General features: G+C 34.3%; 1 protein-coding gene across 2 annotated transcripts in view; it reads left to right on the forward strand.

Moving 5' to 3' along the window:
* Positions 1-18,099, forward strand: part of VPS13B (vacuolar protein sorting 13 homolog B) — a 1,028,583-nt gene that overhangs the window by 576,849 nt on the left and 433,635 nt on the right. The window contains exons 27-29 of one of the 2 annotated variants that reach the window (XM_020969189.2): positions 2,184-2,298; positions 5,197-5,338; positions 10,146-10,551. In XM_020969189.2, coding sequence (XP_020824848.1) covers positions 2,184-2,298; positions 5,197-5,338; positions 10,146-10,551 — 663 coding nt within the window. Of the gene's footprint in view, positions 1-2,183; positions 2,299-5,196; positions 5,339-10,145; positions 10,552-18,099 lie in introns of those variants that run through there. The other variant, XM_020969175.2, reaches the window with a different exon arrangement.

Raw genomic sequence — 18,099 nt, forward strand, 5'->3', positions numbered from 1 at the left:
ACAATATTTAAAGCCTAGGTACAATCCAGCTTATGATGTTTATCAGTCTTGTGACTTCTAGCAAATCATTTACCCCCTCTGATCCTCAGTTTTCTCGTTTGTGAAATGAAGAGGCTGGATTAAATGATCTCTGATACCCCTTCCAGTTCTAGAGCTAGGATCCAGTTTTCAAAAAAAAACATTTGAATACTATTTACCATTCTGGTAAATAATCATTCCAAGGCTATGTGAACTAATTTAATGTCTATTAAATCAAAATCCACATCAGTATTAAGGAATTATGTATGCATAAACCTCTTCTATACGATACATGAAACTATCATATCCCTTTAGGGAACAGGTGATATATAGCTTTGTCTTATTGTTTATGAGCCTGTAAAATGCCATTAATTCATTCTTTATTATACAATTTAGGTAATATTGGACCACCTGGAAACTTATACTACTGTCTTCATTTGAATTATGTTTAAAATAAATATTACTATTATTTTTATGTATAATCTCTACTTTTATTTATAGTCCATCATAGTTTGATTTGTATCACACTTACATATTTTATTTCAGTGATTTAAGAAGCCATCGTGCTAGCTTTATTCTGCTAAACACAAAGCCATTATCCAGAATTATAAATTTAAAAAATTCTCAGTTATTGGAATTAATTAATTTTAAGCAAAATTCAACTCACTATCTGGAAGAAGCTAGAATTAATGCTCTACTGCCACAAAGAATACACATTCCTTGCTTTCACCTTCCACTCCTGCCACCAATATGTTTTTGTTGCGTCTGCTATTGTTGGCAAAGACAAATTGTCTTTTGCAATAATAGGTCATTAAGTCCATGAAGGAAATGCATTTCTCCCAAAAATCTTCCTCTAGAGAAGGCCTACTCACCCACAATGGGAAGAACCTATTGTTCAGGAGTTCTTTTTCTTTCTTGTCTGTTTATATGATGTAATTAAATTTAACTCAAGAAACATTTATTAAGCAACTACTGTATACAGAGTACTAGCAGAGATAAAAATTTAGATAAGACATAATCCCCACAATAATGGAGATTAAATTAGCATAAGTGAGAAATTACAGGCAAACACAGATAACCATAATGCAAAATAATCCGTAACAATTTCACTAGAGAGGTGCAGAATTTTAAGATACTGTTAGAAGTGACAGTGGGTCAAAAGGTCATTTCTGACTTATGAGGATCAGTGGTGTGGAGGAAAGAAGCTTGGATTTGGAATCTAGAAAGACCTGGGTTTGAATCACTTCTCTGACTGTTACTAGCTTGTATGGTCATTAGCATCTCTTAACCTCCTGTTTGAACCCCAGTTTACTCATCTGTGAAATGTGAATAAAACACCTGTGTCTCTACCTCCCAAAGTTGTGGCAAGGATCAAATGAAACAATGCATGTAAAATGTTTTGCAAACCTTAAATTACTATATAAATGTCAACTGTTATTATATGAGGTGGCATTTGAGCCAAACTTTTAGGATGGTGATGAGTTAAATACTTAAAAGTTGGGGAAATGATGTGCCTTATGGGAAACGATTGTAATATTTAATCTACTATTTTGACCAAGACTGAGTAACTCACATGCTTATAAAATCTAATTAAATTCTTTTTGGTAAAAAAAAAAACTTTTTAAAAAATAATATTTTATTTTTACCCAATTACATGTTAAAAATTTTCTTTAACAATTTCTTTTAAGTTTTGAGTTCCAACTCTATCCCTCCCTCTCTCCCTTCCCCCTCTCCTGCCTGAGATGGTAAGCAGTTTGATGTGTTATACATGTGCAATCATGTAAAACATTTTCATATTAGTCATTTTGTACAAGAAGACAAAGAAAGGAAGGAAGGAAGAAAAAAAGAAAACAATGGTATGCTTCACTCTATGTTCAGACAATATCAGTTCTTTCTGTGGAAGTAGGCAGCGTGTTACATCATTAATCCTTTGGAATTTTCTTGAATCATTGTTTTACTGAGAATAGTTAAGTCATTCACAGTTCTTCATTGTGTAGTATTGCTGTTATAGTTTATAGCATTCTGTGCAAAACTTTTAATATTGTTTGATCACTTTGCAGTGATCTCTGATGCATTATATACATCAAGATTTCCCCTCTTAATATTGTTGATATGCCTTTATTTGAAAAATAAATATTAATGTTAATGTTTGCTTATTATTGCAGAAGTCTGTGTAGTTAGTGAATTAGAAGATCTCAGTGCCTCAGTCGATGTCCAAGATGTTTATACCAAAGTCAAGTGTAAAATAGAAAGTTTCAATATTGACCACTACAAAAGCAGGTAAACATAAAGTCACATCACTTTCTTTATGCTATTACTAATTGAATATGATCTCCTTGAGAATAGGAACTGCATTGCTTTTTTCTATTTGTATCTCCAATGCTTAACATAGTGCTTAGCCCATATTAATAAATCCTTTTTCATTCATTCATTTTTATCCAAAAGTATCACATAAAAAATAGGAAAAAAAATTTTCTTTGGAGATAATTTAAGAATTTTTATATTTTAGCTTATTTAGTTACTAATCAAATTTTTTTTCAAGATACATTTGAAATTTTAAAATAAGTGGATTTATTAATTTTTTCTCAATTATATGTATGTGTATGTATGTATGTATGTATATATGTGTATGTGTATAATAAAAACCAGTAGTGAGACCTGTTTAGTAAATATACTTTTTAAAAAGTTTTATATATTTGTTCTTTGATGCAACAATTTGTATATGTATGCAATATAATTTAGTTTTGTGTTATGGCTTTTAGAGAAGTAGCAGTTCATAGGAGGCAGAGGCTTGGCCTTACAGGCAAGAAAACTTGATTTCCAGGCTGCTTCTGTCTGACACAGCTGAGCTGTGACCAAGGGCAAGGCACTGAATTTCTCAGTACCTTATGCAGTTCTCTAAGACTGTAAATTCCTGAGAAGTTACACGTCTTACCACTGAAGAGGGTTTCCTCAGCAGGCACTGTGAAATCATAGGTGTGAATTAAAAACAATACAGATTCAGTCCACGAATATAAAAAAGGTGGGCTGTTTATAAACCTTCTCATTGTTATGTCACATTATACCCTGTCATGTTGCTTTTAAATGCATTTGCCTACATGTTGTGTTAGGTATGTTCTTTTTAAAGAAGGATTCATGTAGGGGATTTCTTACAACATATATTGAATTACCATTGCATTGTTTCCATTGTTGCTCTTTGTTGTTCCTATTCTTTCTCTTCAAGCCCCAGTGCTATTTATAGAGTAAATTTTACTTAAGGAAATCACACTTCTTGTGCCTTAGCAGTTTAAAGGAATTTTACTTATCCTGCACTAAGGACAAGTCCAGCCCTCTTTTAATATTTACAAGGTAGCAGTTCTCACTGTCACAGGTCCAGAGACTGTAGCTCCGTATTTCATTGCTGATAATGCCATCTTCATTCTGTTTCCCTTGACCTTAAGAGTTCTGTGTTGTCCAAGAGTAGAAGTTTTCTTTATTGATATGCATATTTTTCTGTTCCTTTTCCCCACCTTCTTCCATTTCTTACCTTGTTTTTCCTTTCTTTCTCCTCTCCCATGAAATACCAAATGTGACTTCCCTTTTCTGTTTAGTGAGGTCTATATGGTATAAATATTTATTCACTGAAAGAATAACTTGAGCTTTCCATAATAAATGCCCCATCAAAACGATGACTAAATTCAATAGTGCTTTGTTTTTGAGAACTATGTATTTATAGTAAAGATATCAGGTCTGAGTATGGCAGTTGGATATTTGAATGAAACTCCTTTCCCGTTGCCCAGTCCACTTTTTTTAAATGAATAAAAGACACTTGTTTTAAACAGTCCTGCATCTTGTTTCCAGTAGATTTTAACTTAAGAATTTCTGGCTTTAAAAGTATCTTTTTTTTCCCTACATGTTTAATTAGTGTGAATATGTATCACGTGGCAAAAAATCTAAGCCTTTTTGTTTTAAAAGTATCTGATTCTACAAGAAAGGTGTATGAATTTTATTATACTTCATGCATATTAAACATACTCGTAAGGGTAAGATGTTATGTCTTTTAAAATGTATAACAGTAAAATATACTGCATTTTAATAGGAATATTTTTTAAAAATATGTATGGATGTTATATTATGGGAGGTTTTAACAGGATTATGGAATAGGTAATTTATGATATTGATATGCAGATAATTTGCTTTTTTTAACAACACAGTATTTGGCAGTGGAATTCATTACTAACCAATTGTGTCTTCAAATACTTTCTTACACATTTTTTTAATTATAGTTCATTCTTTTTCATACATAGGCCTTAGATTTTTTTCTTGAAGCTTTGAGTATAACATTAATGGTGGTTTCTTCATGTTATATGTTATCTCTGTGAAATTTATGTAGTTTTAAGTATCTGTCCTACATAATTGCTTTGTTGATTGCTTTGTCTGATTGATTTTTCACTTCAGGATGGCAGTAATTAATGTTATAACTACTTGAAATATACTTTTTTATGGCTAAATTCTGTGAACTCAGAAAAAATGCAGAGAATAGATAAGGTTAACCTCTGTTTTCCAGGCCAGGCGAAGGCTGGCAGTCAGGACATTTTGAAGGAATATTTCTTCAGTGCAAAGAAAAACCTGTGGTGAGACTCATTTAGTAAATATAATTTTTTAAAATAGTGATTTATCATAAAACTGTATGTATTTGTTCTTTTATGCAGCAGGAATGATTACAAGAACTAGAACTCCTACCTCAAAATGATTTTATATATATATATATATATATTTTTTAAAATCCATCTTATATTGCTTCAAGCTGCTTAAAGTTTGTTAGCATCTTCCTCATTTAACAAATTTGCAAACATTTGATGAAAATCAAGATAGGGTTGCTTTCATTAATTAATATACTATTGACTTCTATCATATAGGCTCCTTGGAATTATTTATTCTCATCATTTCATATGCTTAATCTCATGCTGGATTGTTTCTTACTATCAATTGCAAGTGAAAATTTTATACTATAATTTTTTCTTTTTAATTCCATTAACTGTGTATTTGCAGAACATGGTCCAGATTGAGGCCATATCAAGCAGAGGCATGCAGCTATGCAGACTTAAGCAGAATTTCAAATCTATATGAATATTTTGCTTATGGCTTTTTATTGCTTTTTGTCTCTCCACCCTCTTTCCTCCTGTACATCACCTCAAGCCTTGGGGAAGACTGTTGGTCTCTGGGGCAATATGGAGGTGTCTTCCTTTCCTGTACTGACAAGCTGAACAGACGCACCTTGTTGGTTCGACCCGTCTGCAAGCAGGACCCTTTCAGTAATTTCTCTGGCTTCTTTCCTTCTGTAAGAAATCATTTAAAAATTATTCTGCAGAACTTCCATTAACAGTAACCCATAAAAGATTTAGCTATCTATGCAAAATATGATCATGTCTCAATTTTAATCTGCATTATATCATCTACTATTAACTATCTGCAACAAATTTGTATATTCTGAATTGGCTTCTCTTTGCAGTCCAGCCTCCTCTTCTGGGTTGTCTCTTCGTGAACTCCATCCTCAGAGAGCACAAAATTCATTTTAACCTGAACCTTAAGAAAAAATAATTAGAAAGATAAATACATTGCAAAAACCATGTGTGGTATATTCTAATGCCAAATATAAATTATAAACTGATGAACAAGAGTTGACTCAAGTGGTTTTTGTCATACCATTTGTATACCTGACCCAAAAGCTGGCCATTTCATCCCTATATTGTCCCTTTGCCCTTACAATTATTATCCAACTTTACTCAGTGCTCTTAAATACAGACAAACATGCAGATATTATTGTTACCGAATGGAAAGGATGACTATCCTGGAATAAGGATCAATAACTTCCAGAGGCTAGTATAACAATTATTTGAGTAGTAGAAACTCAGGATAGCAACATAACTAGGTAGACCATATTGATTTGAAATTCAATTTGATTTAATTAACATTGTCAAAGACAGAATCATATAAATATTTTGGTGTTGTATATAAATTATTTGCATGGAGATATTTTTACCTTAACTATTTCTTCTATGGGCTTTGTTCTTTTTTTTGTTATTCTGTTTAATAAAGCATCAAGGAACATCTGCACTAGCTTTTCTGTCAGCAGATGTGACCCAACTTTTTTACTTATTGTGTTTACTCTAATATTACAGACACATACACATATATGCATAATATGTATAAAATATAAAACATGTATATCACAGTAATATACTAAGTGAAATGTCATAGTAAAATATAATGTGTATGTACATATCAGTATATTTATAGGAATAAGCTTTAAAGAATATAGCATAGATTTACTAAAAATAGTCAAGTGTTAAAAATTTTGTTAGTCTTGGATTCAGAGGAACAATAATGCATTTGCACAAAAATGCAGTGTTATTGAAAATGTCTGGATGCCTACTTATATAGTATGCTCTTCTGGGTCAATGGCAAAGAAAAGTAATTTAATGTTTTAGATTTTTCCAGAAAACTATAAGGTGTGAATATTATTTTCTTTAATTCTGAAATAGATTGATTGTGAAATGGCTTTCATATTAGTGGAAATTCTGTTTAGATTTATTTTCTTCCATGTCTGTATCCATATGAAACATTGTTATACATACTTACATAAAATACATTTACATTTTTAGTACATATAATCAGTATGTTTAAGTGATAGTTTTACCAAATTAAAAAATTCATGTTAAAAGAATATTTAATTCTATTTCAAGCATACAAAATCTGCCATTAATGAAGCTTCAGTCTTTTCTGTAAGAGCATCTAATTGATACTGCTAAATTTTGCCAATCAAATGAGTCCTGATGTTCCTTGCAGTAACACTCAACCAGTACAGTTTTGTGTTAATGCCATATACAAGGTAGAAAACAATTCAGTCTGTGATCCCTAAAATGGTTTTGAAAATTTGAAATTTTCTTTGCCTGAAGCACCATTTTGGCCCTTCTCCAGACCTAGTACTACACAGGCACTGTACTGCTAAAAACTGCATAATCAATTTAAGAAGAAGCAATTTTTTGAGATATTTGGACATGGAAAACCTTCCCTGTCTGTCTTCACACCACACACACATTGACTGCAACACATTTATCATGTCCTTCCTCCTCCAGCCACTGCTGCTTGCCACCTAGTGACAGGTCATTGTGACCTAGCCTGGACCTGATGCTCCTGTTGCTTTTCTGTCATTGCCTGGGGCCTCTGTCTTTTAGGCACAGAGGAGGCAAAGAAATGAGTGAGGCAAAACAATAAAGAAAAAGCAGAAAAGAGGGCCGGCCCAACCCTGAATTAGAGGAGCACCGCACTGAGGAGAGACCAAATTAGGGGATGAGAGTGACATTTTTGATGAGATTACACGATCTCATGTTTCTCTGAGTCTCAAAATGACACATTCTTGGCCATACTTTTTATTAGAAGAAAAAAAAAAGACTTTGTCCATATGCCAGTGGAGGCAGAGGAAGAGCAGTAGTGGTAGTGGCCACAGTGCTAAATGTGCTTCTGTCACTGAATCACAGGGTAACAGCCAGCAGGCTGAGGAGAAGAAGTAGACACAGAACAGGTTTGCAAGTGATGAGTTGGCAGTGGTACAGACTCTTTCCTGCTTTGCTGCTTATCTTGCTTTCTTTCTACATCCTTCCCCTAATCCAACTGACATCATTTTTTTCTGATAAGAAAAAATTTTTTCAGTGAAATTTGCAACTCTAATTTTATATTGGAAGTCAGTGAGGAAAATAGATTTCAGTATATAGGAATTGGCATATGGGAAATTTTTAGAGCAGCTCTTTCATATTTTGAAGCATACCCTACCTCAAATTTTATCTCATTTGTAAAATTACATTTTGCTACATTTTGGAAATAACTATCTGAATTTTTTATTCCTGAGAAATATTAAAGTAGTTACAGATGCATGTTTTTTCATTTTGAACCAAACATTTTTTGCATATTTGAAGGTAATGATTATTATACCTGAGGAATGTGTAGTTTACTAAAGTAAGATATTTTGCAAACAATATAACTACTGAAAATTACTTTTAAAATGCATATGTTTTGTTACTGTGCCAAGCAGCTATTTTATCACTGGTAGATAATGTAGCATCATTATATTCAGAGTTGGAAGGGACCTCAGGGGCCTTTCTAGTTTAGTCTATATCGGAAAAAGATTTCCCTCTACAATAGAGGTTCTTTATTTTTGTGTGTGTTTTCGATCTACTTGACAGCTGGTAAAGTCTATGGATTCCTTCTCAAAATATTGTGTTTAAACACATAAAATAAAAAATGTATGATTACAATGTAAACCAATTATATTGAAAAACATTTATCACAATATTAGGGGGGGCAGAGTTCACAAACCCCACACTAAGAACCTCTCTCTGCTTTATCTTAAACCCTATTAGTGGGAAAGAGTTTTTGCTTGAAAACCTTCAGTAAGGGGAAGCACTGTACCTACCAAAAAAGGCCGTTGCATTTTGAATAGCTCTAATTATTGAGGTTGGTTTTTTTTCTGGAATCAAGCCTAAAGTTGTCTCTGCAATTCCCACCCATTGTTCCTGGTTCTTCCTTTTGGACCCAAGAACAAGACAAATCCCTCTTCCTCATGACAGCTCTTCAGATACGTGAAAAAGAATATCGTAGTTCCCCTAAATTTGTTTTATTCTGAAGGCTAAATATTCTAATTTCTTCCACCTAATCCTCACATAACATAATCTTGAAATTCTGCCATTCTCTTTGGCAAAATTCTTTTCCTTTTCTTAATAACATCCAACTTATATCTTTCATTCAATGAGTTGCCCAAATTACACAGAGTACTCTAGGTGTGGTCTGCTCTGACCAGAACAGAGTACAGAGGTGCTGTGACCTTTCTAGTTCTGGGCCCCATTATTTCTTCTAATAAAACGTCTGGGCTTTACCTAGAGGAAATCTTTTTTTTTTCTTCTGTAACCTCAGCCAGGCATTCTTTGCCCAGTCATCTGCCTTGTAAATACATGCTTTTGCTCAGAAAGGAAGCAGGCAAGGTGATTCAATATAATTTTGTCACCATAACTGGAAAAAAAAATCACTTGTCCATGCCTTACAGATAGAATTCGTTAGCAAGTTTAATATATATGATAGGCACTAACACAGAGAATAATAATTGTTGGGGCAGCTAGGTGGCACAGTGGATAGAGCACCGACCCTGGATTCAGGAGGACCTGAGTTCGAATGCGACCTCAGACACAACACTTACTGCTGTGTGATCCTGGGCAAGTCACTTAACCCCAAATGCCTCACCAATTAAAAAAAAAAGAGAGAGAGAGAGAGAAAATAATAATTGTTAAGGATAAAATTTTAAAAATAAAAATACTTTATTAATTTGTCACATGGTACCCGAGGAAGATTCCTTATCCAGAATCTAAATGGCAGAGGTAAAAGTATAAAATTTTCTTGCATGTGGCAACCAGAAATGTTCCATGACTGTTCATCACAAAAAATAGGGGTGCAGCTCTAGATTTTTGTATCTTTTGAGAAGTAACTCTGTTTACCATTAATGATACTGGTTTTTACAATACCCAGTCAAAGAATAAAAGCCAATCTCTAATGAATTTTAAACCATAGACCATCTGTTCATTTTGACTGAAGCATCTTACCATAGAGAAAACAATGCTGGATTCAGAGTCAAATGTCTAAATTCTCACTCTGCCACATGTGAGTTGTTTGAACTTGGCCAAGTTACTTAACTTCTGTAGGACTCACTTTTTCTCATATGTGAAATAAGAGAGATATATTAGAGAGTCTCTAAGATTCCTTCCAGCTCTGAGTCCTATGATAGCACCTATTCTTGAATACCTTGTTCTTTTTATACTAAATATCCTAACTTGATATTTAAGGAAATAGGATCCTAGAGATCACAGATCCATTGGCATATTTGAATGAGATCATACAAATTCAATAGTGCACTATACTATGATCAGAAACCTTTTCTGGTGGGACTCAATGAATAATGGCACTCAATAAAATGATGTTTAAGATAAATTAGGAATAAAAATGAGAGAGCAGAAAGCTAATAGTAATTGTTCTCTGTTTAGAAATGTTCAAGCCTTTCTTCTTACAGAATTTTCACTGTGATTTTCTTTTTTTTGAGACAGACAACTTCAAAACTTTTAGATGGCTCACATCAGCAGCATGGATTTCTCTCTCTTACATATACAAAAGCAGTAACTAAAAATGTCCGGCATAAGTTAACCTCGAGGAGTGACCGAAAAAGTTTCCATAAGTTATGTGAAGGTTTAACGGATGGCTCACCTCACTTTCTTCATGAGATTCTCCTTTCTGCGCAAGCATTTGATGTTGTTCTCTGTTTTCCTTTACTTAATGCAATTGCAAGCATTTTTCAAGCAAAACTACCAAAAACTCAACAGGTGAAAAGAAAATCTCCAGGTCAGCCCATGAGGACTCATACTCTGACCTCCCGCAACCTGCCTTTGATCTATATCAACACTAGTATAATCAGAGTTTTTGTCCCCAAAACTGGGGAAATACAACCTGCAGCAGGTAATGTATACTGAATTTTATGAGTCTGTATGAATTTTATTTTAACCCTTTCCCTTTCACAGCTATCTTTTATATCATCTTATCTTTTTGTTAATCTTCTTGCCCATTGTGTTGTATGATCTGTGTATACTCAGCATCCCGCTCTGGAGAATTAAAGTAAATGTTCTAATCATTCAGATGAGTAATAGCCTCAGGAAATATCTCAGTTTATCATATTGGTAATTGGAAAACCAGAATTCATTTTTTAGGAGAGTTCTGTTTATAAGGTACAAAGGAATTAAATACAAAAATTATACTACTCTATTAAAAAAGTTGTTTTCTTATTTTTTTTAATAATTTATTTATTTTTAGTTTTCAGCACTCACTTCCATAAGATTTTGAGTTTTAAATTTTCTCCCCCTCCCTCTTCTCCTCCCTCCCCAAGACTCATGCAATCTGATATAGGCTCTATTTACACATCCATATTAAGCATATTTTCACATTAGTCATAATGTATAGAAGAATTAGAACTAATGGGAGGAACCATGAGAAAGAAGAAATAAAACAAAACAACAAAAGAAAAGGAGAGCTAATAGTATGCTTCCAAGTGCATTCAGACTCCTTGGTTCTTTTTCTGGATATGGATAGCATTTTCCATCATGAGTCTTTTGGAGTGGTCTTAGATCCTTGCATTGCTAAGAGCTAAGTCTGTCAAAGTCAGTCATCACGCAGTGTGGCTGTTACTGTGTACAACGTTCTCCTGGTTCTGATCGTTTCACTCAGCATCAGTTCATATAAATCTTTCCAGGTTTTTCTGAAGTACTCCAGCTCATCATTTCTTATAGCACAATAGTATTCCATTACATTCATATATCACAACTTGTTCAATCATTCCCCAATTGATGGGCATCCCCTCAATTTCCAATTCTTTGCCACCACAGAAAGAGCTGCTGTAAATATTTTTGTACTTGTGAGTCCTTTTCCCATTTTTATGATCTCTTTGGGATACAGACCTAGAAGTGGTATTGCTAAAAGTTGTTTTCTTTATAACATGATTAATTGATACTAGTGGACCATGTACCTCTCATCCTTTTTCTTTTCTTTGTTTTTTCAATATTTTTGGTAATTTTTTTTTTTTTAGTATGAGGCAGTTGGGGTTAAGTGACTTGCCCAAAGTCACACAGCTAGTGAGTGTTATGTGTCTGAGGCCAGATTTGAGCTCAGGTCCTCCTGACTGCAGGGCCAGCACTCTATTCATTGCACCGCCACCTAGCTACCCCAGTAATTTTTTTTAATTTATTTTAAACTTAAATACAAATAAGAAAAGAAAAAGAAAGCATTGCCATGTGCACAGCAGAACATGAGAGAAGATTCAAAATATACAGTAATAAATTTCCATTTTAAGAAAGCCTGTATAATAAATAGTATGCGTGTTAAGAGCTGTCCATCTTTGCTTGCTTTTAAGTTTTCTTTCGCTCTCTGCTGTACACTTTTTACTTTGTTCTTTTTTTCCCCCTTCCTTCCCTTACCCCCCAGAAGACTACAATCAAGCATGGAGATATACATGCATACATGCATGCATGCATGCATATATACATGCATACATATATACATACACACATATACTCATACATACATACAAAGAGATATATATATATATATACACACATTCATACATGTACCCATATATACATATACTTGCACACATATATATATTTAGATATCTATAATCATACAACAACCCTGGGAGTTAGGTTCCATTATTATCCTCATTTTACAGATGAGGAAACGGAGGGAAATAGAGGTTAAGTGACTTGCCCAGGATCGTACCGCTAGTTAGTATCAGAAGCTGAATTAGAACTCAACTCTTCCAGACTTCAGGACCTGAGTTCTAGCTGCTATACCAGCGGGCTACCCCATCATCTCCAACCTTTAATTTCTAGCTCTTTAGCTTATTAGTGGAAGGACCTGAAAGAGCTGAAAGTGAAGTCCTAGGTAGGCAGAGGAGAACTATGAAAGGGCAATATGCTGTGGTGGAAAGAGCACTACTGGGAGAGGCTTAGCTTCAAGTCTCAGCTGTGATATTGACTAGCCAAGTCACCAGGTTCAAGTCACTTACTTACACTCCCTGAGTTTCAGTTTACTTATATGTTAAACAAGGTGATTTAACCAAATGACCTCATAGGATCATAAATTTAGAGCAAATTTAAAAGGAATCTTAGAGGCCATCTAGTTTAACCCCCTTATATTTATAGAAGCTTAAGTGATTTGCCCAAGGCCACACCTCTAGTACTTGTTGAAGGAAGGATTTCAATTCAGGGTTTCCTAACTATAATCCCACCATTTTAACTACTGCACCACTAACTGTATGGTCCTCTTCATGTTCTAAGATTATATGATTCTGTTATTCTTCTGTAACACGCACCAGCCCAAAGGTAGAATGAAACTGCGAAGTACTGTCTGAGGTGATAGACAGTTTGTTTTTTGTTTTTTTGACAGGTGTGTCTGTGTGATTAAAATGAGCAAACAGACCTTACCCCTAGGCATTATCTGATAATAAATGTGTCAAGGCAGCACTGATGTGCCCTCATTTCCCTGTTCTCAGTGTCTTTCTGTTGCATCTGCCACAAAAAAAAACAGCAATGAGGTTTGTGGTAATGATTTTCAAAATATATAGCTTTTTGTTATCTGTAGGAGGTTTTCTAGCTAGTTTCATCATTCCTGAATTATGAAGGTGTTTAGATTTTAATTGATTGTTGGTCTATATATTATACGTTAGATTTAGACATTTGCAAGTATTTGCAGCCTTCATTTTGAAAAATAGGGGTCTCCTGTAGATCACGTGTTAAAGTCTGTAGCTCATTGTCAGGTGAAATTCAGATTGCGCGCAGCCTTTGCTCACATGAAGTTGAAGGCCTTTGTTAAATGATGATGAGTTCATCAGTGAATTGTGGGCATTGCCTATATCTTGCAGATGCAATGACCCTTACTCTGTGCATGTTTATTGGTCTCTAGAATGTGCAGATTTAACGAATTGTTGATGTTACATTAATGTACAGTACAATCATATAGGTAAAGATTTTATATGTGGTAACAATGTAGTCCCATAAGGAAACAATTTGAAAATCATAGAAACGTTTTCTCATAACCCAGGAGCAGATAGATGCAAATAGGCAGAGTTCATTCGCTTTACTTTGTGGCCAGCCAGTAACTTCTACAATTTTCCAGCTGGGAATAGAGAAAAGACAGTAAGAAAACAGAAGTAGTTTGGATTTTTTGGCAAGGAAGATTTATTGTTCTTTGGGGAAAAGAGTCTGGGGTATCCCATTAAAGCAAGAAATAGCATGATGTTGCACTGTTTGTAGCTGTATTTGATTAAAACTAAGGCTGAGAAATTCACCATATGAATGGAAATTAGAATTAAGTAGACCTAGTGCTAGCCATTTTAAAGAAGGGCTTAGTTGATATTTTAATGAATCTAGAAGTTAAGATTTTTAATGACTCTAGATGACATTTCCAGAAAGTTATCTACAATAAGCATTCTGAAATCACCCACTTTGCAAATTATGAAACAAAGTTTTATAATTTAAAGCAAAAAAGAGAAGTTTCAAATTTTTGCGTCTTAAATTGAAACATTCAGATTTCTCAGATGTTGTGGCATGTACCCAGTACAACACAATAGGCGTTTTCCAAATATTGTACTGGAAAGTAAATTGTCAGCAACATCTTAGAGAAAATTGCATTGAAGTATAGGGAAGAAAACGTGAAGAGAGATTGGCTCACTGAAGGCATTTGAATACTGTCACCTAGGAGATGCTGGGTATTTAGTAAGCACGTCTAAAAGTATATTATTGCACATAGTTCTAAATAAATATTTGTTCAGTGAATGAATGCATACAGAAACCAACCAAAAAGCCATTGATGGACATTCTTCATAGCATCTAGTAGACAGCAGTGAAATGCTTTCACTGTGATCCAGAAATACCCACAAATTTTCTTAGTCATAAATCAAGTGAGATAATATTTCTAAAAAGTACTTAGCACGTAATAGGTGCTATATAAATGTTTATTCTCCACCCCCATCACCCTGCCCCTACTTCTCCTTCCTAAAAATGAAAAAACTTTTAGTTCATCATAATGGTAACATTTTCTGATCATCTTCAATATGCTCTTGACTAAGTGGGAACTTAGTCTAAACAGTTATTGATAACACTTATGTGACAATGCAGGGAATGGAGAACTGCTTTGCAATAAAATTCAGTTTTGTTCTCAAACCAAACAATAGTGTCTGAAGTTATAGTGCATCATTTTGTTTTCATTCTAAATTAGAAAGACAAAAATAATCTGCATATTTTATTTTCTTATCCAATATTGTCTCTTCATTTCCTGATTTACATTGGCATTTTTATAGGTCATCTTAACCAAAATAATTACAAAAACACTGATAAATTATTGGTATCCATTTTCAGTTTTATTATTATCTACCATAATGAGGAAAAAAATTAGTTTTAATTGGAGAATCAAATCTTTGTATTAGTTGTATTATTTTTAAAAGCTATACTTTCCTTGAGCCTTTTAGAATAATTCACAAATTCAGTGCTTCCTAAGCAGTTACTGTAGAGCTTCTGGGACTGCACACTCGGTGCTATTTACGTGCCCAAGTACTTAATTTTGGCACCATGGCTTTGTTTCACATGTGGATCAAATTTTCCTTGTTGAGTGACTCAGCTGTACTAAAAACCTATTGGGACCCCCTTTGGCAGGAAATTTGGCTGTCTGTGGAGCTCTTGATAGAGATTGATCTGGGGACCAAAGGATGCGTATTTTTCCCCCTGTGTATGTTTGCCTTGTGGGGTTGGTCTCTATTTTATAGTCACTATTTGTAAGTTACCATCAAGTCACCACATTTACCACTTTCAATAGTGTGTTAAGGTGCTGCTATGCCCATGTTTTACTTAAACTGTTAACTTGTCCTGAAGAGAAAAAAATGTTCTCCCAACCTGTTCGCCAAATTCTGATCTCTTCAGACAAAAGTGAGCAACCAGTTTATTGGGGCCCCCTCTGGCAAAAAACTTGGCTCTTTGTAAATGCCTAAAGCTTTCTACAAATTGTTTAAAGTTGTAGGCACAAGAAATACTGTTTCTCATTAAGGATTAATGACCAGTCATTGACAGAAATACCCCATCATAGAATGGAAGGAAAAAACTCAAGATATTTAACCTAGGTGTCTTCAAAAAAAGGCTAGATGATTTTTAAAAAAAAGAAAGGAAGGAAGGAAGGACAAGTAGTATTTTGGAATATCTAATTTGACAAAAATGAGTATGATATTTTAACCTAAAATACTCATGCTGCTTTGTTATCTTAAAATAGCCTTACCAATATCAAGTAAAAGAGGATCCTATAAAGAAAAAAAGAAAAAAAGCATTGACGCAATTTCAGAGTTATAAGAGATAATCTAACCCAATCCGTATCTAAACAAGGGCCTCCTCTATAACATGCCTGAGAAAGGGATCATCCAGCCTTTTCTTGAAGACCTCCAATGAGGACCCCATTCCCTCTGGAGAAAGTCCACTCAAATAACTCTAAAGAATTGTTTCCTTATATAAACTCTTAATTTTTCTTTTTGAAGTTTCCACACATTAGTCCTACTTCTGCTCTTTTGGACCAAGTAGAGTAATCATGATCTCCTAAGTGTTTTCTTCTCTAGGGTAAACATTCCTATTTCCTTCATCTAATCCTCAAAATGACATCATGTAGAGGCCTTTCACCAGCTTGGATGGTCTTTTCTGGACATTCTTTATCAGTATCATATTAAGTCAACAAGTATTCATTAAGTGTCTGCAATCCAGAATTGAACACAGTATTCCAGAAATAATCTCAACAGTGTAGAGCAGAGCAGAATAAAAAAATTCCTTTGCCTTAGACGTTATGACTCTCACAATGCAACCTTAGCTTTTGGGACCATTAGTATCTTCATTCCCTAATTTCCATGTATTTAATCACCTTATATTTACATGTATTTTGCCTATACTTATATGTGTACGTGTTCTTTCTTTTAGTAGAATATAAGTTTCTTGAGGACAGGAACTTTTTCGTTTTTGTTTGTGTATACCTAGCACATAGCATAGTCCCTATCATACCGTATACCGTAAGTGCTTAGTGAATGCTTTTCCATTGATCCACCTTTGGGACTTTTTCTTCTGACTGAAGGGAGGTGTTAATTTTAATGAATTTTATAATATAGCGGCAAATTGTTTTTTAAATTAAATTTTGTTTTTTCAAAATTCAGCCTTTTCCTCTTACTAGTTCCCTTTCCCTCCCCCCACAAGAAGAAACAAAAGCCCCACTACATATACATATGATCAAGCAAAACAAAACCTCTCATTTGCCATGTCCAGAAAAATATGTTTCAATCTGCATTCATAGTTTATTACCTCTCTATCAGGAGGGGGGTAATATGTGTTTCATCATGAGTCTTCAGGAATTAGGATTGTCATTGCATTGACCAGAGTTCCCAAGTTTTCTTTGAAGTGTATCTATGTAGAGTGTGTGTGTGTGTATGTGAATAGTATATATTTTGTTTTAGTCAGCTAATATCCTGTTTCTCATCCTCCCTCCCTAAACATTCTCCCTCCTCCCTCACTCACAAAGAAAACACACACACACACACACACACACACACCCCAATGTGAAAATGTATGGTCAGTCAAAACACATTTCCACATTTCCCATGTGCAAAATACATTGTCTCCTACATTTTGAGTCCTTCACCTCTATATCAGGAAGTAAGTAGCATGTTTTCATCATTAGTTCTCTGAAATCCTGGTTGTTCATTATGCTGATGAGAGTCCAGCACAATAGTAGTTTATCATTGTATGACCCTGGGCAAGTCACTTAACCCCAATTTCCTTAAAAAAAGAAAAAATTGTAGTTTATCACATTTATATACCATAACTTCTTCATCCATTTCCTAGTCTATCAACACCTCTTCAGATTCTCATTCTTTGCCATTTCTAAAAGAGCTGAAGATATTTTTGTACATCTTTAGAATTTGTTTGCATAGAACTAATCTCTCCCTTGAGCTATTCCCCCACCCCTCTTCTCCCCTTTCCCTCCTATTTCCCTGTTGAGGGAAAGTATTTCTATGCCAAGGGGTGTGAGAGGGGTGTGTGTGTGTGTGTGTGTGTGTGTGTGTGTGTGTGTGTATTCTTCCTTCTTTTGACCAGTTCAGATAAGAACAACGTGTATGTGTCAATCACTTCTCCCCAACACCCTCCTCTTTGTTTTTATAGATGCCTAATTATGTGCCCTTGATGTGAGATGTTTTTTTCTTAACTTTCCTTCCTGCCTTCCCACCAATGAATTTCTCTTCCCCTCTCTTTCAATTCTTTTATGATCATCAAGACATAATAAAATGTTACCCAGACCAAGTCCAATTAGACTCCCTTTATGAATTCTGATGATGATAGGGGACACATGTATCATTTCCCCATATTTAAATATAAGCATTTTATCCTCATCTAGTCCTTTATCATTTTTCATTCATGTTTACCTTTTATTGCTTCTCTT

Source organism: Phascolarctos cinereus, unplaced genomic scaffold (assembly GCF_003287225.1).
Source record: "Phascolarctos cinereus isolate Bilbo 61053 unplaced genomic scaffold, phaCin_HiC Scaffold_4;HRSCAF=312, whole genome shotgun sequence".
Classification (NCBI taxonomy): domain Eukaryota; kingdom Metazoa; phylum Chordata; class Mammalia; order Diprotodontia; family Phascolarctidae; genus Phascolarctos; species Phascolarctos cinereus.